The sequence below is a fragment of the Symsagittifera roscoffensis genome, chromosome 1 (assembly GCF_963678635.1).
Source record: "Symsagittifera roscoffensis chromosome 1, txSymRosc1.1, whole genome shotgun sequence".
Taxonomy (NCBI): domain Eukaryota; kingdom Metazoa; phylum Xenacoelomorpha; order Acoela; family Convolutidae; genus Symsagittifera; species Symsagittifera roscoffensis.
The window spans coordinates 47,684,008-47,709,367 of record NC_087062.1 but is presented as its reverse complement, the minus strand read 5'-3'; the positions used below and the strand labels follow the sequence as shown (position 1 = coordinate 47,709,367).

Below are 25,360 nucleotides of genomic sequence, written 5' to 3'. Positions count from 1 at the left end.
TGTAGTTTAATGTTGTTGCATCAATGGTCAGTGGTATTACTCTCACATAATCTCTTTGATAAGATATTGTACTTATTGCTTGACTTGATATTGATTGTGGGATATTTATAAATGCATGATGAGCCCATTCAGGGTCCCATACCTAGTCTGACTGTTCTGTGATGGCTGTATCATCATTTGAATTTTGAGGTCTGAAATTTTTTCTTGCTTGTGAAATTAAGTCTATATTATGTGTAAAATAATCTATTATAAACTATGCCAAAATTTTTTGTAAGTCGTGTTTTGTGTGTTTTGAAACCTCGTTATTAGTGAAATTTTCTTTGATTATATGTAGGAAAGTTGAAAATAATGTGATTTCATGTCGTACCTTTGTATGTTTGGATGTTTCAGTTGGTGAGATATTTGGAATTTCTGTTTTTTCTAATATTGAGATATAACTATATATTATTGCGAAAACTTCGTTAGTAAATATGGAGTTTGCTCTTTGTGAGTTATGATATTATACGCTTTTAATATATTCTAAGAATACTTTTGAAAATTCTAAATCAAGATCGTCTGTTTGAATTACATATTTACGGTGATTCGGATTTGGCGTGCTAAATTCTATGGTGTAGATTCCATATTGTTGTGTTAAATTACATATATCTTTCAGATAATGTTCAATAATTTGTCTTTTGATTTTTACATCTGGGAATTCTGCTTTGCATGGGCTGATTCCGGGTTCAAACAAATTTAGAAGTAAACTCTTACAAAGATCGTGTTGCCCTCTATTATCGGGTGCATCTACGAGGAAGGGGTAAATGTCATCGTCATCTGAACTATCGTCACTTTGAGTATGGCTTTGGCTCATTTTTTCGTTTGATGACTGTTAATATATAATTATTGATGTGTCTAATTGGTTGATTCCAATTATATAAATGTACTGGTTTGTGTTTATATTGCTTTTTTATTCTTCTTTTACCTCTTTTTGATGAATTTGAAGTTGTTTCTGAGTCAGAAAAATATAATTGATCGTGAATTGGACAATTTTTATCAATCGATTATTTTAATTTATAAAGTTCATCTAAATTGCTGGCTTCTGATTCTGAAAATGCGTTTCTATTTTTTGAAAATCTTTTTCGTGTGATTTGTCTTTGTTTATTTATTATTTTTCGTTTTATTGTTAGTCGTTTTGTTCTAATATCTCCAACTGTTTGTGTATGAGGTGTGATAACAAGATCGTGTTTTTTGTTATCTATTTCACAGTTGTGTAAAACGATTGTTTGTTTATTTCCTAGATTTTTGAATGACATAAGGTTTAGGATGAAGGATGCAGAAAGTTGTTAAATGATGTCTATTTTCTTAAACTGTTAGTCCTTACGATTTTTTGGTGAGCTTAACCTGGGTCAATTTGTTCAGGGTTGGAGAAAAAAATATAGCGATTCCGAAGAATGATTTATTACTTTCTCGTGGCTAGTATAAGCTAAGGTGTTAACTTACTTAATCTTACTTAGGGGTAGTGATTGTGTTCAAGGGTTGGAGAATAGTAAATCGATCCACAAGGTTCAGGTATAATTAGAACGCGAGTAGTTCGTTAGATACTATTTTAAACTTATTATGTCTAGATTTATCCTGGGTCTGGTAAGAGGAGGGTTCAAGTGAAGGATGAATAACCGAAGTTCTTCACTGTTTATCCTAATTTGAATGGTTAGTTTTGTTGAAAAAATTCTATTAGTCTTAGGTTTTTTGGAAGGGTTGGGTAGTGAATCGACGTTTGAGGTCGATAGACACTTGCTAAGTGGGTGGGGAGAACAAAATTGTTCTTTTTGATCCATGGATAGGCCTTGATGATCAGGTTTTAAATTTAATGAAATAGAAAATTAATTAAGATCCAAGGATAAGCCTTGATGATCTGATTTTGAAATTAAATGAATTTAAATGTAAAAGTGGTTTAAATTTATTTAAAAGTAGGATTTAGTTTTTTAATGATACTAGTAAGCTTATGATTGCTGTTATGTTTAGGTGATGAAGCTGAGACAACAGATGATTTAATTATTACTAACAATTTATTGTCATGCTACTAATTTTTATTTTGATTTTCAATAAATATTTTTCAAACATGTTTTACATAAGACTGCAGAATTTAAGAAAACGATCTGAGATCTTTTTATCGATCGTTATTGTATATTAATAACTTTGTTTAGCGCCTGAAATGATTATGAAGATTGACTTCAAAATTTTATGTTTGCAAATGAAAATCTAAATTCATTGCTAGTAAGATTCTAAATATAAAAGTTTGTGTTGGCTTTTGCCGTACAATCATGTAACTGGTAAATTTCTACTCTGTCGTATGTCGTCTCTGGTTCGAGGTCTTCTTACGATTCCGGGTAGTTCTGTTATCGTTCGGAATATCGGCTCTGATCTATTGAGTCGTAGAGACATTTCGATTAAATTATCATCGTATAACATTTTGAAAAGTTTTGTCTAAATTCTAATCTATTTTTGGTTAAATCTAAGCTATTAGGGTCTTATTCGAGACTTATGGTCGCACCAGATGAGTTAGGACCGATGTGGTTAACTCATAGAGTAATTTCGGATAGGGTACACCGTCTGCTCGTCACGCTATCTTATTTTAGGCCGGATAGATTCGTGCAACTTCTTAGTCTAATACCGATCCTAATCTTACTCTTATACTTACTAGTCTCAGGGTGTTTAACTAGTCTCTGCTAGGCTCAATAGATCTAGGGTATACTGGTTTGTTGCGGCTGCTGAAGTTCTTTTGGAGAGGCAACTAATTTCTAAGTTAAATTCAAATCTCTCTGGTGCTGAAATTACAAGTAATTTCAGCACTTACAAATAAGTGGGTTGTTAGTTAGATGGATCATGATTGGTTAATATTAAATACTTTACAGTGGTAAAATATCTAATTTATCCAATCATAAAATATAGTTTAGATCAGTTTCCAGTAGTTGAGCGTAGAGTAAAAGTTAAAGTCAAAAGTTCGAAAACAATAAATAAAAATTAGACATTGTTATTCAGATTTAATGGAGCGACGAGCCACTCGATTTTTTTTAAACAAACTTGTGGTTGTTTCTGGAGAAAAATTTCCAACTGGCGTGATTTTTCCTCATTTTCTTCGATTGTCAAAATACAACTAAGTTTTTAGATATTTATTTAGTTCGGATGCTCACCTGTGAGGATGGTTGCCCATTTGACACACCTGCGCAGATTTACATAGTCCTTCTGGTGTACTAAGAGGGTAGTCATCAGTCGGATGAATCTGTGGTCTCTCTTGGTGGTGTGGCTGTTCCTCTCTCTGTGACTTTGACCCAAAGTGGCATCAAATTCACATATCGAAAAAGCACCTAGAAAGATTGATTCAATTAGATGAAACTTTATTCAAAATCAGCGTAAGCGCTACAATGCAAAATATCATAGCTAGAAAAAGAAAAGTAAAATAAAAAGTGCTGTAAATAGTTTCTCTGTGATATTATCCTACAGCAGTAGCGGATTTAAGCGGAAGATGTGGTGAGCAGATCCCCCTTTTTATCAGGAAATCTACCCCAGTTTGAGCTGAACTCCCTAAAATTTTCTAGAGGCGACTTTGGCGCCAATATAGTCTAATTTGAACGTCTTCTTTCCCTGTTTGTTTTTCAAAATCCAACTTGGTCAACCTTTTTGAAAATCCTAGATCTGCCAATGTCCTCGAGTTTGTAAAAATTACTCATTCGAGACATCATTTGGAAAATCATTGACATAAAGCCATCAATGGCTCAATTCTTTAGTTTCAAGGCAAAATCTGATCAATTTTTCGAGTCAAATGTTTCGAAGGAAAATTTAACATTTGGGCGGAGGAACTTACAGGAAGAAGCTAGAATCTTTCTTGCTTTTGATCCTACTTCACAAGATGCATCTTCCGTAAAACGATTTTCATCAAAAAATGCACAAAAAGTTGCTCGCACTAATAAAAACTTACCATCAAAACCGTTCAAAAACAATTCAACATTTTTTTTCAAATGATTTTTGTTTATTAAGTTTGATCAAACTAAAAAAATGTCAAGGCAAGTTTCGTACTTTATTCATTAAATCAGTCTTTTCTTTGAGTATTCTAGATCCGCCGTGCTGGTTAGGCCTATCTAGTGAAAGATCTCATGCAGGCGCGGATCTAGGAAGTTGTCGAGGTTGGTGGGGAATGGGTGGCGGGGGACGTTGGGGGGGTGGGTCGTATTTTCGGAAAAATTTTGTCGACCTTTTTTTAGGTCGACCAAATTTATTTTCTGAGCTCTCCCAAAGCAAAGACCCTAATTTGACCAAACTTTCTGCGCCGCAGCCAATTTTTTGAAAATAGGCCAAAAAATGCATGTTTAGGCAAACTTAGGAAAATTTCGACTAAAAAATGGCGCTTTTTCGGCGCGAGCTCCCCCCAAAAAATTAGTATAGATTGGTGCCGAAGGCGCCTTTACAAAAATTTTAAGGTCAGTCAGCCAAAAATGGATATCCCAAAATAGTACAAAGGGGGGACCCTTTGGGTCGGCAGGGGGTCGAATCGCTGAGGGGGTGGAGGAAGCGTCCCACCTCCCTCCCCCTAAATCCGCTACTGCTCTCATGTGTCATTTTAACAAGTCACATGACTTTTCACTTTAAAAATCAGGAGTCATGCTTATTACACTGGTCACTCTTTGCGGTGGCTACTTTAAGACACTTTACTGAAGGTCATTCGACCTAGCTGTAACCATAGAGAAGAATATAAATGTAGTGAATTGATGAAAGTTTTGAAAAAAGAGAAAAATGGGGTAGTAGCAGTGGGTTTTGAAGAAGGTAAAAAGGTGAGTTATAAAGCAGGGTGATATATTGGCGAGTGAAATGTGGAGTCAATTGCGTTGCAGGGCACCAAATTTCAACTTAAGTTGAAAATGTTTTCATCTAAAGCAGCGCTGGGGAAGAGTGTTATTTGATGGCAAGCGTTGACTAAACTGTTTTCTTGGTTGCTTCCGTGCTGCACTTGTTCAAACAATCTAAAACAATCAGACCTTCAAAGTAAGCAGACTGTGGAATGCATATTGGGACATTTTTAAGGTTAAACAAAAAATTTTTGCAAAAATGTTTTTTGCTTGCTTGCCATCAGTTTTTTTTATTCTGACAATTTGAAAAATGCCGAGAAACTTTTTACTGGTGTGTTTTAATTTTTATTTCTTTTTTCTTTTTTCCACGCAAAATCAGGTACCACAAACAATCATCGGAATGGGTCGAGTAATATTCCAAATTGGAGCCCTTTTAATAGTGATTCGAATGACAATAAATAAATTTCTAAGACAAAATCACAGTATCGAGAAAAATTGGTTTAAAAGTTTTGGCTTTTAATTCAAGTTTGAGCGAATGAAGCGAGCGAGCAGGCTTATAACACCCTAATCATGCTTAAGTTAAGACCTGAAAATATAGTTTTAAGCAAATAAAGTTACTTTGGAGTCGTTAAGCGGCATTTTGGGAACCAAAAACTAAGCGCCATTTTGGGAACCAAAAACACATTTTTTGCAAATTTATTTGCTTGAATTACTATGACTGTCGAATATGCCTAAGCTATAGTCTTCGTCACATCATTTTATCACACCGCGCAGAAACACTAATTTAAAAAAAAAACTTTTTTGTAGTTTTTCAAAGACTGTGCTAGCATTCTGTGCTACCTGCAGACTAACCGGCTATCCTTCTTTTGAATAAGAGTATTTTAACCTAAGATTTAGAAATTAAAAGGAATTACCTTCTTCTCAGTCGAGGTCTGTTGTCCTCTTCGTAATGATCCGAGCCACGACCGCTTGTCCCATCCGAAACAGAGTCTCCTGCTGCTGCTGCTCTTTCTTCGTCTACCGCACCGTATTCAAACCCCCCCACTTCTGTCCTGGCCGATTGGAGTGCCCCCTTCCTGGCCTCTATCCAGCCCATGACATCATCTAGCGATGTATGACTCGAGCGTCTTCTACCTTCACCACCATCCAATGCATAACTCATTATTGACACTCCTACAGCGAACTCATCATATTGCTCCATTCCAATAAACAAACAACCGTACGGTTAACGGAGCAAAGCAACTAATAGCGTAATCAGACAAATGTTACAGATGAAACTGACAACATTAATTGCGATCAAGTCCAATCATTCAACCAGCTTCAAAAGTTTTCTCAGTAATACTCTGGTCGAGGTTTCGACTTTAAGTTTCGACCGAAGGGGTAGAACCAAATTGATTGTATGACCCAAAGTCCATAGTCGCGCAGGGTATGTGACCGAACTGAGAAGGAACATGAAGTCCACTTGGGTTGAAACAGAACGTCGAACTGGGTCGAAACATAAAGTCGAACTGCCCGGATTGATGTCGCGGTTTTATGTTCAGACTTTATAAGTCTGAATCGATCCGCGTTTGGAGTGACTACGAAGCAGAATCAAAGCCAAGAATTTTTAAGCAGACAACGGTTGAGGCGGAAAAAAAGAAAAGATATTGTAGGAAAAGCTTTAAGTCACCCCTGAAACTACAATGAACAACACTTGCAGCAAAAATTGCTTGTAGAAAAAAAATCCGTGACCTAACAACTAAGCTGACCAAACATGAGCAGACAAACCAAAAACAGGCAGTTCCTTTTTTGCCGAAAAAAAAACAAATTTCACACATTGAGAAAAAACTACCCGATGTCAAAGTTCGACCATTGCCGTGCGCAGTCGTGCGGGCCTGTAGTTGAAGTGAAAGTCAAAACACCAGGACGAACTGAAATTTGAGACATGAATATCAGGTGTTTCTCATGTGTTGTCAGCTAGACCAACTTATTTCCTGATGATTTACAAGTGAGCCACGAAAAGGCCTGTGCATGTTCCCAAAATAAAAACTAAATAAATTTTAGGGCTAACGACATAAAATCCTTACCAGTAAAACTGAAGGCTTGAAAAAATTCGAATTCAACAATAATGATTAAGCTTAAATTTAATTTAAAAAACTGAACCATATGACAATTACGTTTACTTCATACCTAAAAGCGAAAATTAAAAATAAAAATGTTTTCAGATTCAGGGGAGGATCTAGAATTTTCTCGAGGGGGGTGGTTTTTCAAAAAAATTTCTGAAACTTTGACGACCTTTTTTTAGGTCGACCAATTTGATTTTCCGAGCTCTCCTAAAGCAGTAGTATATGTTGGATGAATTCGAAGGGGGGGTGAAGACCCCCCATGTATTAACATAGTCTATAGAGTATCCGGTCTTCACCCTATGTATTAACATAGGCTATAGATTTCCCAATGTAACAAGATAGGGAATAGGTTTCCCAATGTATTAAAATACGAGGTTTCAGATGGTAAGTTTCAGATGGTAAGTTTTTTTCGGCGCACGAATTTCCCATGTATAGATTTCCTATGTATAAGAAATTCATTGTAGGGAATTAAGAACTCATTAGGGAATAGGATTCCTAATGTATTATGCTGGTAAGGTTTCACATGGTAAGATGGTAAAGTTTCAGATGGTAAGATGGTAAGTTTCAAAAAAAATTTGGCACCCGAGTTTTTTGGAGCTCGATTTTGCCAATTGTCCAGATTGTAAATGTTTTCTTTATCAAAAAACAACATACTGTTAATCCAAACGTAGCGTTTAAAAAGAGTTTTTTCAGAAAAAAAAAAGATTAATTACAGAGAAAATGTATTAATTCACAGCATCGTATACAATTTTACTACATAATCTCTTACAAACTTAGAGCTTTAGTAAGTATTCCATCACATTCAACTTCCCGTTTAGGGTAAAAATAGCTCAGTCCTTTCTTAGTTTGTTCATAAGTTGCGACTGCATGGTTAATTGTTTTAAATCCTCTATTCATTGACTTCAAATTCACTGCCTCATCCAGTACCTGTCGATACTTCGCCATCGGTCCATCTCCAGAGTCTTCTAATGCACGTTTGTTCAGACCTTTACTGCTAAACTTATACTTTTGACTTTTACTATCGTAAAAGCAATAGGTTTTACTATACAGGCATAACATTTCGGTGCATCTGAACTCCTCCTTGAACAATCCTAGTTCTCTATTGTCATGTTTCTTATGTTTAGAACAGCAAGTACGGGGAAAAAAGTTGTTTTTTGCATCTGCTCTGAAGTCGTCTCGATAGTCCTTGCGTCGCCTTTCAGACCATTCTGCTCGCTTGCTGGGAAGGATACAATCATCTAAATTTTATTCGTCCAAAGCCAAAAAGAGGGAATCTGTATCTATTTCGAGTTCTTCGAATTTGTTGACATCGCAAATTTTATCAAAAAAGTTATAAAACAGCTCCAACAATCTCAACTTGGCATACTGTAGTATAAAGAATCCTACTATAATTGGTTCACCATGCTTTATAGTAGATTTAACAAGTTCCACTTCATACAAATCTTTAGCTACGATATGAAGTCTCTTGAAGAATTGGTTATTGAAAGCTTTGTGGGTTTTTTCGTCTCCAAGATATTTTGTCATTGTTTGTTTTGATCTGTCCATTATTTGGTAGCCGTAGGAACTGTTTCCTGGAAACTTCATCGTTTCGGCTACTACGCTAGATAATGGATTTTCATCGCCGGTTCGCCTAGCATCAACAACATACTGAACAAAACTGTTGAATACTTTATGCGGTGTGTTTTGTACAAAACGATAAATTTTTGTACACTGTAGTCCTAGATCCAAGTAAAAGTTGAAAAGTGGTGTGATCAGTGTTCCGTTGGTCAATTTGAAGCTCGATATCAACATTCTTCGCGGTTTTTTTAACAAATCGTTTTCTCCCGCATATGTCTTCATATATTCACCAATATCGTTTCTGGAAACATCATTAATTTTGAATATAGGAGGGAAATAGGAAAACTTTGCTTAAAGCACGTCATATTACTCATATTGCATTGCACATAGCCAAACATTGTTTCCTTTCTAATGTTTTGCACTAGTGAATTGACAGAAAGAGGTCTTTTGAAGGGAAAGTGAGTTCTTACGTGATTTTTCACGTCTACATTGTTGTTAAATTGATCCCACCAGCTACACTCCCACGTTTCTTGTATAGAGTATCCTTTTTCTCGAATGTAATCTTTTCGAAGCTCATCCATTTCTCTTTTCTTGGTTCCGCGTTTGATATCATCATCAGTTAGGCTCGGTCTAGCTTCTTGACAAGGACAAAAATGGAAATAACAACCCATTGCTTCAAAGACAGTCTTACAATGGTCGCAATAACCATCAACACTAAAGCAATCAATTTTTTTCTGTTTTCCTGTAGTGTAGTAACTCTCAATTTTACATTCAGGTCTGGTTGATTGAAAGTATGACATGACCATATTTTCAAATGCTCGAACTCGATTTTGCCTTGCCTTGAATTTTTGTGTTTCTTCATCGTAGTCCCATCTCGTATAGAAACCTGTGGAAATATCCTGACACATAGAATGAGGATAGAGTTGAACAGCATCAATCCCAACAATTGATTTGCACAAATTTTGTTGATTTTCGAATAAAGGTTTCATTTGCTACTGCTTTCCTTGTGAAAACCTTTGGGGACCACGGGTCATATCTTCCCGTATTTTTTCAAGCAAGTCACTATCACTCGAAAGGAATGGGTAAAACTTATAGTCGGTTGATTTGTGTAGACAGATATTGGCTAGATTCGGTAGTGTGCAGCCGAGCTTTAACATGTCTATCCCTTTGTCATGATAAAATTCAACCATTTTCTGCATAGCATCAAGGGTAGGATCAATATCCTTGTTGTTATACCACCGCAGAAAATTGCGAAATGTTGTCGTCTTTTCCTGTTCCCAGATAGATTTAAGGTAGTTGTAGTTTTCCAATCCCGTAGGTGGTTGGGTTTTGAGATCGAGTTTTTTCAAGCCTTGCTCTTCAGTTATCCCACAGTTATCTTCTGTTAGAAAGTTTTTGATAATCATCAAACTCTTTATCGAGAGGGTTACTATTCTTCAGTTTGCTGTAGAAGTCATCATACGGGGGTAGTTGTTGTTCATCAAGCTTGTTGGGAGTGTCAAACCACTCGTATGGAAAGTATCCTTTCATCTCACTGTCTTTGTAAGCTTCCAGAAAAGATTCGAAAGTAGTAGCTACAACCAAAAACTTCATAATGTCTAGAAGCTGAACATATCCAATTTTGAAGGAAACAAAGTCGTTTGCTTTCTTGATAACTGAAGGTTCAATTTCTTTTCTTCCTCTTCCTCAATACATTCGTCTTCGTACTCTCTTGTTTCACTCTTATTGAAACTAACTCGTTCATTAAGTATGCTGAAAATTGTGTGTAGTCGTTTTTTGATGTTATTTTCAATTTCCAGAAATTTTGATCGCATTTCGGTTTTATTTTTTTCGGCTACGACTCCAAGTTTGCCACAAAGTCAATAATGAGGGATTGTGGAAGTTTTTCACATAAAATTATGGGTTTGTCAAGCAAATTGGATGAAATTGCACTGATATGGGTTCATACTTCCCGATCCAAGTCTTAGTTTCGTTTGGTTTTAGTTCTTCGGATGGCACGCAAATTGATTCAAAGTCAAAAATAGCGACATTTTTGAATAAGTTTTGTTCTTTTGCGTACTCAAAATTGAACCCATCCAATTTTGCAAACAACGTCTTTCGTAGAGTATAAACATTTTTGGGGTAAAGGTTTTTGATTCGATCTGTGCATCGTAGGAGATGCTTGTTGAAAATTTGAGATTTGTTGAAAATTGTATCGCAAGTTGGGCATCGGAAGCATTTGAAGAAGTTGTCGATGTTATTGACGTAAATAATGTGAATTTTGTTTTGTAGAAAATTCACTGTGTTCTCGTATTCACCCATACTTCTCCGATCTAATTCTCCTACAAAATCTGCATCTTCAATATCGATATCTTAGATAAAGATGCTTTTCCCTACTACATATTCAACTTTTGGTAGATTATCCATCGAAACTCCACGAAATTGTTTCGGATCACAACCCGATTTTTCCAAAAAATCATTAAAGATCTTGGAAGTGGATTTTTCAACACTAGTTGTTCCACGTAAATGAACTGCAAGCGCTCGAAACAAACACAAATTGTCATTGTATGGTTGTTTTGTGTCTTGATCCGAAATCAAACATTTAACATGGTTATTCCTCAGAAGTGGTTCGGGATTCACAGAATCTGGACATCCCATAGGTATGTTTTTCAGTAAGGCCGCAAAAATTGTCACATTAGTGATCAGCTTGAATTGCCATTTCGTATTTTGTCTCTCTTGTGTACAAACTTCAATGATAACTTGCTTATTGACCTTGTTCTGTATAGTCGTCAACTCTGCTTTAGTACAAAGCAGTATAGATTTATCAAAGATTGTGTTATTTTCATGAGCGTAGAAATAACGATAATCGCCGGTTTCTATATCACGTAACACAAATCCCAAGGCAATGTTGATTTTTGCTGCACAATCAAGTTTTTCAAAAAATTGATCCAGTTTTTCATTAACTAGATTAGGATTTAGTTTTGAAAGTTGAAAATTGAATACTTTGTGGCGACCATTTTCCATCTCAGTATCTGTCAAGAAGTGTTGACAGGCATTCAACTCATCTCGTAGCTGATCACTATCCTCCTCGTTTTCCAAGATTTTATTCAAATCAGAAACAGAATCACTCGTTTTTCTCGCTTTTAACCGGTGTTCCTTTTTACGATGTTGTTGAAGTGAATAATAGCTTGGAAATTCTTTCTCAAACGATACATACTTTGTTGACTTTGGGTTTGACTTTACGTACTTCTTGCTCGTATGGAAATTCATTTCTTGCTGGTTGTATGTACAATAACTTTATTCCGGACAAGAAATAACTCCTCGCACACAACTCTTGCGATGTCGCGCAGCATTTTGACGTACATACATCTTACTATAGTCCTCGCATTTCACTTTCTCATTCCTGTTGAGTGCTGGCATCTGAAAAAAAGCGGGAGATTTAGCTTGTATTAAAATTAAATACAAGTACGTGGTACCTACAAAATTGGGAGATTTAAAGTGTCCTAAAAATATTTGATTATTTGTACTTTGATTAGTTCAAATTTATTGAAAATATTTTCAAGTAGTTGAACAAAGTATAGAACGATTGCTTTTAACGTAAAGAAAATCAGAATGATATGAGTTTTATTTACTTTTACTTAGAGAAAATCAATCAATCGGAGTTGAGTTTTTTTTTGTTTGTCACTGTTTGTTGGAGGTTAACCAATCAGAATCCAGCATTTTCTAAAAGTGAATTGTTTATTATTTTTTTAAAAAACCTTAATCATTATTTGAAAAATGTCTATCAAAAAACTTTTGAATTTCCTCGAGTTACTTTACAAGAAAAAAGAAAATATTCCAATTGACTTTCTTATTGATGAGATAGATGTTGACTCTTATTTTTTTCATAATTTTTTGGACGTTTTTTTTGTCTTCCAAGTGAAGCGAGTTATCCGACTAATTAAAGGTCTCTTCAGAGAAACTTACCCAATCAAAGAGTTTACTTTTGATCCACAAATTGCGTATCAAAGTTTTAAACTTACCTCTGAATTACACCTCACAAGGAAAGAAATTTTGTTTATTCTCGAGAATTTGAAATTAACCAAAAAGTCGTACGATAATATATCAAAAACTTTTTTATCCCCTATCCAAAACCCAAATTTGTAAAAACTCCCCAGCAAAATTCTTTATTGCTTCGCTTCTTTAAGGATTTTCAAAATTCAAAATCCTGCATGATTCGTTTAGGAATCAATTTTCCAGAGGTTTGCTTTGAAAAATTCGTCAACTTTGAGTTATCCTCCCAAATTTACATAGAAATTAAAGAACTTGACTATCTACTCAAAAATCAGCATTTTCTCATTGATTACATACAAAAAACCAATAGAAAAAAAGCGGAGATGTTACTTTCATTATTTTTTTTCTTTTGTTACTTATATCAGCAATATTTCTGATTTTTACAGCAACAACTTTTGGTCATTTATTTTTGCAATTGCTTTTGTGTATGTTTTTACTTATTTGGAAAATTTAAGTACTTAAAAGGGTCATCTGATTGGATACGACAACTAGAACAAAAACCAACATTTTTTTGATTGGAAACTACAATGCCCAAAATGGAACTTTGTTTCCGACTGGACACGACTTTTATCAAAGAACGCCATAAAAGGAAGCTGAAATCTGAATGGACACGACTACAATCCAAATAAGGAAAATCAATTCTGATCGGTCAAACCTACACGTTCGAGTTGAAGGTACCCTTGTCTCTTAACCTAAAATCATTTTATTTTCAACTTAACTACCGTCAGCTACCTCATCTCTCAGCTCTAAATACCCTTCTTTCAACTTAACTTCCGTCAGCTACCCTCTCTCTCAGCTCTTTCTTGTTTTTACTCTTAAACTCAGTTTTTTGCTCAAAATGATCTTCTCAGTGCAAAACAGCAATCTCATGTACTCTGTAGAATTTTCGCATGATCTAGTACAAATTCAAGTGCGAGAAACAGTCTCTGGTGTTTTTCTGGCGCGAAAGGACATCCCAAGCCAAGTGTGGCACATGGTGGAAGTGATGCGAAGGGATTTCAACGAGCATCATATGACACAAGTACCCATGACAGAGAACCAACTTGAAGAAATGCAAATGATGGAGGAAGTTTCTGATCACGTGGGAATGAACTACCCCGAGATTCCTGACTCAAGATTTTTAGCTCAACCAGTCGACGACTTCGTCTTTCCTTAGGAGGAAGCAGGATCAGCCGAAAACCCCTCACAATAGATGAAGATGTGGGTTTCTCAGAAACAATGACACCTCAAAACACTCCTCCACAACAACCAGCAGCAATGGAACTTCGTCCAGCTCTGCGTTCTATAGAGAACCTCCAGAACTCTTCTGCTGCTCGACAGGTCTTTGATTAAATGTTTTTGTAAATAAATGTTGTTTGGTATTGACTTCGTTTTCTGTAATTAAATATTTTCTTCAAATTCCGTTTAATTATGAGAGTAGATGAGAGGCTCAGGGTAAACCATTGAAAAACAATTAGAACTTAATTTAGTATTCTGAATTCGCACATATGTTAAGAAACTCGAATAGTTTTTGCACATATATTCGGAAAAACACCAAAAAAATTGTACACAAGTGAAAAGTTACCTAATAGTTTTTGCATTTTGTCAAAAACTCACTCACTTTTGGCACTTTGTAGAAAAAATTGAAACATTTTTCGAATTTTATCGAAAAAAGTAAAACACTTTTGCATTTTATCGAAAAAAGTAAAACACGTTTCGCATTTTATCGAAATAAGTAAAACACTTTTTGCTTTTTGTCGAAAAAAGTAAAACACTTTTCGCATTTTGGCGAAAAAAGTGAAACACTTTTCGCATTTGTAGGGAAAAAGTGAAACACTTTTCGCATCATGTTAAAAAACGTGAAACACTTTTCGCTTCTTGTCAAACAAGTTGAAGCACTTTTCGCATTTTATCGTAAAAAGTAAAACACTTTTCGCATTTTGTTGAAAAAAGTGAAACAATTTTCGCATTTGTAGGAAAAAAGTGAAACACTTTTCGCATCTTGTCCAAAAAATTTAAACACTTTTCGCATTTTGTCAAAAAAATTGATACACGTTTCGCATTTTGTCAAAAAAACTGAAACACTTTTTACAATTTGCTTAGAAAATTCAACCGTTTGCAACTTCTTGAAAATCAAAAGAAAAAAAACATCTTTCTTACATGTTTGAAAATTTTTTTGCAAATTTTCTGACAACGGTGAGTTTTTTTTCGGTAATTTTTGATAATTTTGTAAACATATGAGAGAAATTAGATAGATTATCAAAAATTTTTTCTTGAAAAATTGACATGATCACTTTATACAAATCCATACCCGTCAATAAAACAGTCAATTAGTTTCAACAAATCATGTTCATATTTTGAGTTTTGTACTTTACGAACTCTTTCTAGAAAAGAAAAGCTGAAACAATAGATTGTGTGGAAGCTAGGTTCTGGTTAGAACATAAATAGTGACGTTTGAATTTTTTGCGTAGCAGTCTCTTCTTTGCAACACTTGGCATTTTTTTGCTCCTTTCCATTTGAAATTGTGATGAACAGCGCGGTCAAGTTGATTGAAAACTTCGCCAATTGATCAAATAACTTTCGACTAAAATTTGTATTTGTACAGAATGTAAAGACAATCAATAATTTGGTATGTGAAATGAAAATTACCCAATCGTTTTAAAATTCGATCGAAAGATGAACTAATCAGAAGTATGTGGAACTTACAATTTTCCAAAGAACAGTAAGAATTGTGGGCAGAGACACAAAAGTTACTGGTTACTATAAATTTTTTCTGGAACAAAGATTTTTGCTGAGAATTATGGATTTATATAGGAGCACTAACACCTACACAACTCCATATTTGGAAAATTCACTCAAAAATTCCAATTTTAGTTCTATTTCCTTTTATGGTTAAGTGAATGACTCATATTGTTTACTTCCAAAATCATTTAAACTCAAAATCAATTTGCTCATTTCTCTTCATCTGATCAGTCTAATCTTCAAAATGTACTCAAGAGAAGACACTAGTCCCAATTACATTGAGTTATCAAAAAATCAAACAAGAATTGGGAGACTCGCTTGATCCCAAAAAACTAGAAGGGGAAAATATATTTTAAACCCTCCTTTCAACTATTCAAGAAAAATGAGTTGGGACAACTCGAAAAAAGACAGCAAGTCTATCTTGGTGAAAAGGAAGGAGAAGCAATCTCGGCAATTAGAAACACTGTTATTCACGATGCTGAAAACCTTGGATTCGTTCCTATATTGGAACTCACTTCTGACAAGGAGTCAACTATGGATCAGGAGCTTGCCAACTGCAACAAAGTAAATGACATAGCAACTTACAATAGAAGACAAGTTTGCGTCGGGATCAAGAAGTACAATGTTAACAAACCTCCCTACATTCAGGTTCGAATGTTCACCGCAAAAGGGAATGAAGCAATGAAACAAGTTGCCTATGTCAACTATACTTTGAACGAATTCAAAGAGCTGTCCCAAATTTTGGGAGACTTTATGTTGGTTGAGAACTGTAAAGTACAATAAATTGTGTTATTTATGTTTTTTGTCTTGTAATCTAACTATTTATACTCAAAATTATTTTTCATTTAGTATTGGTGTTGAACAGTATTAGTTGGAATGTTGGTTTTTCAAGAAATTTAATCTTAAAACTTCACAATAAATTGGGACTTTTTCATATTGTTCTTGAAAAAAATTCCCAAAAAATTTCACTAACAATTATAGAGTCACAAAACTTACCAAACTTGCAGAATTCGGACATAAACTCACAAATATCTCATTTTGAGTGGATTCTGCATAATGGTAGAAGAAAAATTCACATAGGACACAGATCCGATACCAAAAAAATAGAACTTGTAGAATATCGTAGAAATGGAAATCAATGGAAAAATAATCAAACTTTACAACTACAAAGAGAAGAATATGATAAATTACTCGATATGCTTCCTTCAGTATTAGGTTATGTAGAGACCTTCAAAAAATTTTGCATCATTATTGACGAATGCACTGTAGAAAATCAACGTCCCGAATTTGAATGAAATTCTAAGAGTTTTTGAGATTATTAAGCAAGATTTCTCATCAAAAACATAAAGAAAAAATTTATTTATTTGTACCTGTATTGTTTTGGCCCAGACATAAATTTAAAAGAAATGGACCAAAAATTTCCTTTTGGAGGATTAATTGGATACGGAAATTCCTGTATGGATTTTTTTTTGCAGACTCCAAAATTTTTAGACTACATGCAATTCTACAAGACTCTGCTGGATCTGTGAAATCTGCTACATTAAAAAGACCTGGGTATTGTTATGTTGCACCTAGTCTCTCCAGTTCATGCTTTCTTGGTCACGTGACTGGGTTATTTTTTTGTTTAAAATGTTTGCTGCATCAGTTTATGCATCGTTTGATTGTTAGTCATTTTAACCAAAAAACTCCAGAGAAAACACTGATTAGAATGAGTCTGGTTATTTTGGATATTGAATGTATTGAAAACAATACAGTGAAAGAGTTAGGAATTTATAAGTATAGACACACTGTAGGATATTCCTTTCTTCCTCCCAAAAAAATCAAACCAACATCCCAATCTTTTTGGTGTACAAAGCATCTTCATGGAATCAATTGGAGCAGTGGTTATGAAAAACAAACTGAACTTGAAAAAATATTGAAAAATCAAGAAGCCACAGAAACGGAATTTTTTGCAAAAGGTCATGGAAAATGTAAGATTCTGTCTGAACTTTTGGCAACAAAGGTTATTAATTTGGATGAATACGCTTGCCCTAAAGTTGAGTTTTTGATATTCAAAGTTGAAGAATATGACTGGAGGTGTAGCAACTACCCATTCCGTCATGCAAAAACTCTTCACTGTGCAGAAAGAAAAGCATTTGCATACGGAACATGGACTCGATGTTTTTAAAACAAATTGTAAATTATATTAATCTTAATGTACTACCATTTTCAAACTATAATTAAATTTCATTGTCATTTTTTTCTTTTTAGAGTTAAGATGGTCGATCAATGTGACAAGCTCGTAAATTTAGGAAATTTTGTATTTGATGAAGAAAATCATGAACGAAAATCATGGAAACTGTTTGGACGTACTTGTAATAGATCTCTTTTAGTTTTTTTTGTGCCAATTTTTGTTATATTTTTGATGCTAGTATGTGCAATCGTTCGAATTATGTTAGCCACAACATGTGAAGAAACAAAAGTTTGTGTAGCCATCTTATCAAGTACAGTCGGTTATATACTACCTTCTCCAACGCTATGAATAAAATAACATCTACCTATGAACGAATTTTCAATTCCCTAGTTGAACCAAGTGGATCTGGTAAATCTCATCTTATTTTTGATTGGTTGAAAATTGGTAATTTTCAACCAGCATTCGACAAAATTTTTTATTTTTATCAACATTATCAACCTCTTTACAGTCAAATGCAAAGAAAAAACCTAAAATTTATCCAAGGAGTAGATTATGACTTGATTGGAAATCTTCCAAATAACGGAACTAAGTATTTGCTTATTTTTGACAATTCTTGTGAAGAAATTTCAAACTCCAAACAATTTGTAAAAATTGCCACTGCTGGGTGACACAGGGGACTGAATACATTATACATCAAACACATTTTATTTCATCAAAGCAAATTAGGAAGAGATGTAGAGTTACAAAATACACACATAGTCTTGTTCAAGTCGCCGAGGGATGTTTTACAAATCAATACATTAAGTCAACAACTAGGTCTAGGATCTCAATTGAAAGATTGGTATCAAGATGCAAAATCCGTTCCTTATGGTCATTTACTTATTGATTTAACCCCAAAAACAGTTGATTCACTTAAGTATTGCTCTAATAGTGGCTCAGTTCCAACAAAATTTTACTTACCAGCTGGAATAGAGACAAAATTTTTGGACGATGAGTACACAATACCTCTCTATTTTCCCAATATTTCAAAAGTTTTTCCTAATGCTTCGAAAACAATTCATTCTCAATTGCCCAAAAGGTTTCATTCAGTTTCTGAGCAAGTGTTTAGTAAACCTATTAAGAGGAGAGCTTCGAGATCTTCGGAAAGAAGACGTACTAAAAAACAGAAAAGAAATTTCAGAACTAACACAAAAAAGAACTCCTCTATACAAAAGAAGAATTAATTTAAGTTCAAATAAAGGGTTACAATTGATATCTATCATCACCCCTTTTGTCATTAAACGATTGACATAGTATGGAACAGTTTGTTTTAGTTCCGTACTCAGTTTATCAATCACAAAGTACACTTCCAAGAAAACAAAAATTGGAACAAAAGCAAGAAAAAGAGGAGATTGTACCAAAAAGTTTTGATTCTGCTTACAGTGCTGTAAATGCGAGGTTGAAAACGAGCAACAATAAGCACATTATTGATTTAATTTTGAATTTCCCTAGAATTAAACTCAGCCAGTCAGACAATTTTATATTAGATAATTGAGATACAAAAGAATCGATTATAGACTTCGTGTGTGCACTAAAGCGAAAAAATACCAATTTTCCAGATATTTACTTTACTATTTTGGAAGCAACTCAACTTCCTCTTAAACTTGTTATTAACAAGAAAGCCAAAGCAAAAGATAGAGGAACTTGGATCCCTTTCAAAATCTGAAAAAGTAAGACTAAACAGATTGTATTCAAGGGGCAGAAGTGCATACGGTTCTATTCAAAACTTGAGTAAAGCGAGTGGTTTATCAAAAAAGAAAGTAGAAAAGTTTTTACAAACCAAGACATCGTATACAAAATTTGGTCCACCAATCAGGTGTTTTCGAAGACTTCAAGCTTTTTCTAAATATATCAATGAAATCTGGTGTATGGACTTGGCTTTTGTAGACAAGTTAGCTAGTCAAAACAATGGTGTCAAGTATTTGTTAGTTGCTGTAGATATTTTTTCGAGTTTTGTCAGAGTTCAAACAATGAAAACAAAGTAAACAAAGTATGCCAAAGACACTTTACAAGCTTTCAGAAAAATGATTTCTCGAAAAAACACTCCTGAAAAACTTTGAGTTTATAAAAGAACAGAATATGGGGGAACTTAAAAAAATTTTTTGCAAGGAGAAAGACATTGAAATTTACTCAACAATGAGTGAAACAAAAGCTGCGTTTGCAGAGAGAGCAATTCAGTGTTTAAAATATATAATATATCGTTACATTGAAGAACATGGTGAAAAATTTGTCCCCAAATTGCAACAATTTGTTTCTACATTGAACTGTCGAAAAAATCGATCAAGTGGAAAATCACCCAGAGATGTGAAAAACAGTGATTTTTTATCAATATTGTTTAACAAATCGTTCGAGAAATTTACTAAACCAAAATTCAAAATTGTTGATAGAGTTAGAATTTCGAAAAATGATATTCCGTTCCGAAAAGGATACAAGCCACAGTTTATAGATGAAATTTTTGAAATTTCGGCAATATCTACAAAAAAACCTCCTACATACAATATTAAAGATCTCAAAAAAGAAAAAATTCTGGGAAAATTTTATGAAAAAGAGTTGAGAAAGTGTTCAGATTAATGGTTAGTCATTTTTTATATTGAATTTCTATCGATTAGTTGTCATGGATTCTTTTACTATTGAGCTAGTTTCTAATGCTTCTTTTATTTATAATAGTCTTAGTTCCTTTACAAATATTCTACCGAAACAAATACATCTAAAAAGAGAATAGGACGCTGCTATTTCGGAAATATCGTACCCTTCATTGTATCAAAACGTTACAGAGGGAAAGTTAACTTTCATGATGGACGAGAAAGTCCTGAGGAAAAAGAAAGATTAAACCGATGCATATTGAACCTGGATTGTATCCAAGTATTGTTGATATTGTTGTAGCCATGAATGACAAAGTTCAAAAACGTATAGGAGCACAAAAATATGAAATTAACCGAATTTATGTATCAATAGATGAAATAACACAAAAAGTTGCCATTCATTTACCTGAGGATCAATCAGTGTTTATAATTCAAAGTGCTGATTTGAGTCACATTTTCGGTTGTGATTTAGAACAAAATTAGACAGGTGTTATAATGAAAGGAAAAGGACCACATTCTCTTCAAAATTCTTACAACCTTAAAAGAAAACATTCCCTAGTGATTTATAGTGATATTATAGAATATGATCGAGTAGGCGATACAAAAACTCCTTTACTGCGCTGTATTCCTTTCATTTCCAAAGTAAAAAATGGAGACAAATAATCTACAGGACAGTACATGAACTATCAACCCTTCACAAATCTACAATTCAAAAAATTATTAAAAAACTCTTTCCACAGCATAAAAAAAGAACTAAGGGATACTACGGGTGAAAAAAATGCCTTTTGTGTCCGTGGGAATTACACGAGTTGTTCTCTTGCTTCGCAAGATTTCGGATAATCATTTTTGATTTATACTTCATACAAAATGGTTGCTCAAAGTTCAATTATTTTTCCTATTTTTCGTGGGCATGCAAAACAGCGTGGAAGACGTTTTGGTGCTCTTGCACAACATCTTGGGAGATCTGCAATTTCCTTTATTAAAAAATGTATAATCCCAGCTGCAAAAAGAATCGGAGCAGATTTGTTTGAAATTGCTGCTCCAGACATTGGAGAAGTTGTCAGTGGACGCAAAAACTCAAAACATTTGCAAAAGATGTTGGAACAAAAACAGTTCGAAAACAGTTGGGAGGTGGAAAAAAGAAATCCGAGCGTAGAACAAGAGTCATTTTTCAAAAAAATAGTTCAAAAATCAGTCGCTCTCTCAAAGACATTTTTGACAAGCTAAAATGAGTGTAAATCAAAGTAGACATTTTCAGTACGGAGCGTTTACAAATTCTTCTTTGGAGATTTTTGATAAAGTCCCGGCTTTGGAAACAATAATTTCATCATAAATACAAGAAGTATTTCCCGGTACTTCTCTAGATGAAAGCAGTATTGAGTTTGAATTTGAGAGGGACCATAATGTTTATTTGGATATGCGTGATACCCACCTCAGTTTAAAGCTTCAATTATTCAAAGGAAGACTGTTTGAAGCTTTTAAAAAAGAAAAAGCAGAACATAAAGCAAAATCGAAGGAAGATTTAGATGAGGACCCACAAACTTACTTAACTTATGTAAACAGTCTTCTACATTCTCTCTTCTCCAATTATGAAATTTATTTTATTAATACAATGGTTTACAACGCCAATGGATTATATCCTCATAAAGCACAAATATTGAACGAATTCAACTCGTCGGCAGTGACTAATAAAGGAATACTTGCTTGTCACAGGTATAACTTTGAAGAATATCCGGAGGCATTTGATATGTATCCATTCACTGACAGAGCAAATGCTTTAGGAGCAGGGACAACTTTTTCACTTTATGGCAGGCTAGCCATTGACTTATTTACTTGTGAAAAATTATTACTACCAAAAAACCAAGTTACAAGAAGAATTTCAGTAGCTGAACCTAATCATCAATATTTGCAATGGAATCTGGAAAGGGAACCTGCGCAATACAATTACATGGAAACCTTAGCAAGAACCTTTATCATTCCATCTCGTCAAAACCAGTTTATTCAGGAAAATGTTTTCAATGTTGCCCCAATCAGAAGGATAGTTGTTGCAATGAATACAAATTCTGCTGTTGCGGGATCTTTTCATGAAAATCTTTTCAAATATCAACAATTTCATTTGAGAGAGCTTAGAATTATTCGGGGCGAAAGAGCATTTATTTCATTAGATACAACTTCTCCTTATCGTCTCTATGTTACAACAATGAAAGCAATGCAGTTTAACGAAGATTTTTCAGCTCTTCCTATGGAAGATTTTCAAAATCACTATATTCTAGTTTTTGACTTGACTTCACTACAGGATGCAGCTGAACAGTTGCATTATCCAGAAAGCTTGAGATTAGCAATAATTTTCCAATTTATCTTGGAGCAAGTAACGGAAGTGATAGTCTTGGGAGTATCAAACATTCAAATTGACAAATTTGGAACAGTCGCTAAAAATGTTCAATTTTTTTTGAGTTTTCAGGTTCCTATAAAAATATTGTATTTTTTTGGGACTTTTCTTTGTTATTATCTCTGTACTATCTATTTTGTTTTTCTTCAGACCTAAAGCTCCAGAAAAAATAGAGAAAGAATGCTGTTTAATTGAAAAACCGAGACACTTCTTCAACCTAGACTAGAAAAACAGTGTTCAATAAACTTTGCCCACTACATAAGGCTTGTGTATGGGACTTTGTTGATTTAGTTCCTAAATGTGTTTTAGTCATTATTCTTTTTTTTAAACCTAAAGTACACTATCAAACTATCAATATCTTTTTTAGCTGTAAATCAGCCTACAATTGCAAAGATGGATATTTTTTCACTTTTACAAATTATTGAAAGAATTCCAGAGCTCAGGTTCAAGTACATGGGATCATACCCTTCTGATACAGTACCTCAACTAACAAAATACTCTTTTGCAATTATTAACTCAGACCCAAGCAATGATAGAGGAGAACACTGGATTATGATTGCTCGACTAGATAAAAGCTACTAATTAGCAGATTTTTGGGAAGAAAGAGATCAACTTACCCCTTTTTGACAAAAAAGTTTCGACAAATGGTTCCTCAAAAGCTACAAAAGACTGATAATTTGTGTGGATTTTACGCAATTTATTCAGCATTTCTTCTTTTTAATTTCTTCCAGAAGAACTTGAATGATATTCATGATGTGCATGTTTTGCATTTTATCAGTAATTTTATGTAAAATTGCATTTTTTTATTTGTAAGTGTAAGCTTTGCATACGATTTTACTATACGATGTATAGCATAATTTTACTATACGATGTAGTGAATTGTTTGATTATTTATGTAATTTAACTCTTTATATTCCTTAATTTTTGTTACGAAAAGCACCTTAGCAACTAACCTTTTGATGAAATATGGAGAATGATGATGGAAAATGGATGATGTAGTCCCCCAATTGAAAGAATTAACGATAGAGCAGATAAAATTACAAAAATTGTAACCAACTTCTAATAAATTGTATAATTTTCTTAAAAGTTTAGTCTGAGAAAGATGAAAAAAATTTTATACAAAAAATCAGACACAAAAAAAATATGATACTACATTTTTCTCAATGTAAACTTTTACCGTGGCAGAGCAATTGACAAATTTGGATGACGTTTTTTTGGAAAAATTGGAAGTTTCAAATAATTTTTTCAAGATGAAAAACAGAGTGATAAAAGAGAACTGAAATTTATCGTAGCAAAAAAAATAACAGAATAAATAAACCAGTCGAGGTAAAAATAAGAACAAGATAAAATCATCTGATTGGTCGAAACATAAAAAATTTTGCTAATTTTCATCTTAGTTCGAATGAAAAGTTCATGCAATTTTGATTGGATGTATTCAATTTTTTATGAAAATTTAAGATTTTAATCTCTCAAGAGAGTAAAAAAACGCTTCATTAACTCTGTGGTGAACTGCTAATATGCATCTGTCATATAATCGTGGGATAATTATGTGGAAAAAGATGAAATAAGTCATAAAATTAAGGTATAATGAACCTGTCATCCGTTTTCCAGATAACCTGGGGAATAAAAGATTAAGTGGAATATAACAATAATCAACCGTGAGGAGCTGTCAATATTCCCCTGATATCCTGTGGAGCGGAATAAATAACCTGTCGTAGATAATCTCCTCTTGACAATTTTCCTCCTCTTGAGGGAATATAGATATAAAAATTTAAAAGAATCTTTCGAGAAAAAAAATACTCTGTGATATATTAGTTTATGATCTCATACTCTGAATCGAAACTTATTTTTTGTCGAAACTTACCATCTGAAACTTACCATACCGAATTTTTTGTAAGAAAAGATAGTCATTACATATCACAAATCGTAGAAGTCAGCTAAGAAACGCAAGTATCGGCAAAATTGAGCTAAAATAATTCCGGCTTCAAAAATTTTTCTGAAACTTACCATCTTACCATCTGAAACCTTACCAGCGTAATACATTAGGAATCCATTAAGAATACATTAAGAATTTGTTATACATAGGGAAATCTATACATGGGAAATTCGGGCGCCGAAAAAACTCACCATCTGAAACTTACCATCTGAAACCTCGTATCTTATTACATTGGGAAACCTATTCCCTATCTTAATACATTGGGAAATCTATAGCCTATGTTAATACATAGGGCGAAGACCGGATACTCTATAGCCTATGTTAATACATGGGGGGTCTTCACCCCCCCCCCCCCTTCGAAATCATCCAACATATACTACTCATCCAACACATTATATCCCTAAAAAAGAGAAAAGCGTCCCCCCCACGCCCGCCGCCACCCCTAAATCCCCTTCTGGTCAGATTCTTTGTTTGCAGAGTAAACAGCTTCATACTGTAGAATACAATCTGGAAAAAGATCACCCAAAATATCAGATCAAAAACTACAGGCATGGTATTTCTTCAAAATTGTGCCTAAGAACTTAATAGTTTTAGGCTGTGCAAAAAGTTTCGCCAAAAAATGGTCGTAGTTTAAAAGACAAACTTGTCAGAAAAAAACGAGACGAATTTTTCGATCTGAACCTTTAAAAGTCGGAACAAATATATGAAATTGAATAACGGAAAATAATTTGTTTAAAAAAATTAGTTAATTTCTTTTATTAGAAGAGTTCCAACAAATGTTATCTTACAATGTTATGATAACAACCTTGTAGGTTTTTATTTGACAACGCGTTCAAATTTTTTTTTGTAATATTTCCACAAAAAAATTATGATTGGTTCTTTTAAAAAAACTTAAATAGTTGAGCATATATGTTGAGCTATTGTAAAAGCTTCTTAACTCAAAACTTCAAAAAAAATTTTATATCAACAATTAAATCCGACTCTCAAAAAATGGGACCGACCGCTT

The 25,360-nt window shown here is 33.9% G+C and overlaps 2 protein-coding genes across 5 annotated transcripts in view; one reads left to right on the top strand and one right to left on the bottom strand.

Moving 5' to 3' along the window:
- LOC134856779 (uncharacterized) overlaps window positions 1–6,044 on the bottom strand; it is a 151,419-nt gene extending 145,375 nt beyond the window's left edge. For all 4 annotated transcript variants that reach the window (XM_063873049.1, XM_063873050.1, XM_063873052.1 and 1 more), the window contains exons 1-3: window positions 5,735–6,044; window positions 4,954–4,994; window positions 3,171–3,344 (exon numbers count right to left, since the gene is read on the bottom strand). In XM_063873049.1, the coding sequence (XP_063729119.1) occupies window positions 3,171–3,344; window positions 4,954–4,994; window positions 5,735–6,021 (502 nt within the window). In that variant the 5' untranslated portion in view covers window positions 6,022–6,044. The remainder of the gene's footprint in view (window positions 1–3,170; window positions 3,345–4,953; window positions 4,995–5,734) is intronic.
- LOC134845296 (RB1-inducible coiled-coil protein 1-like) overlaps window positions 1–25,360 on the top strand; it is a 524,841-nt gene that overhangs the window by 345,879 nt on the left and 153,602 nt on the right. The window lies entirely within an intron of this gene.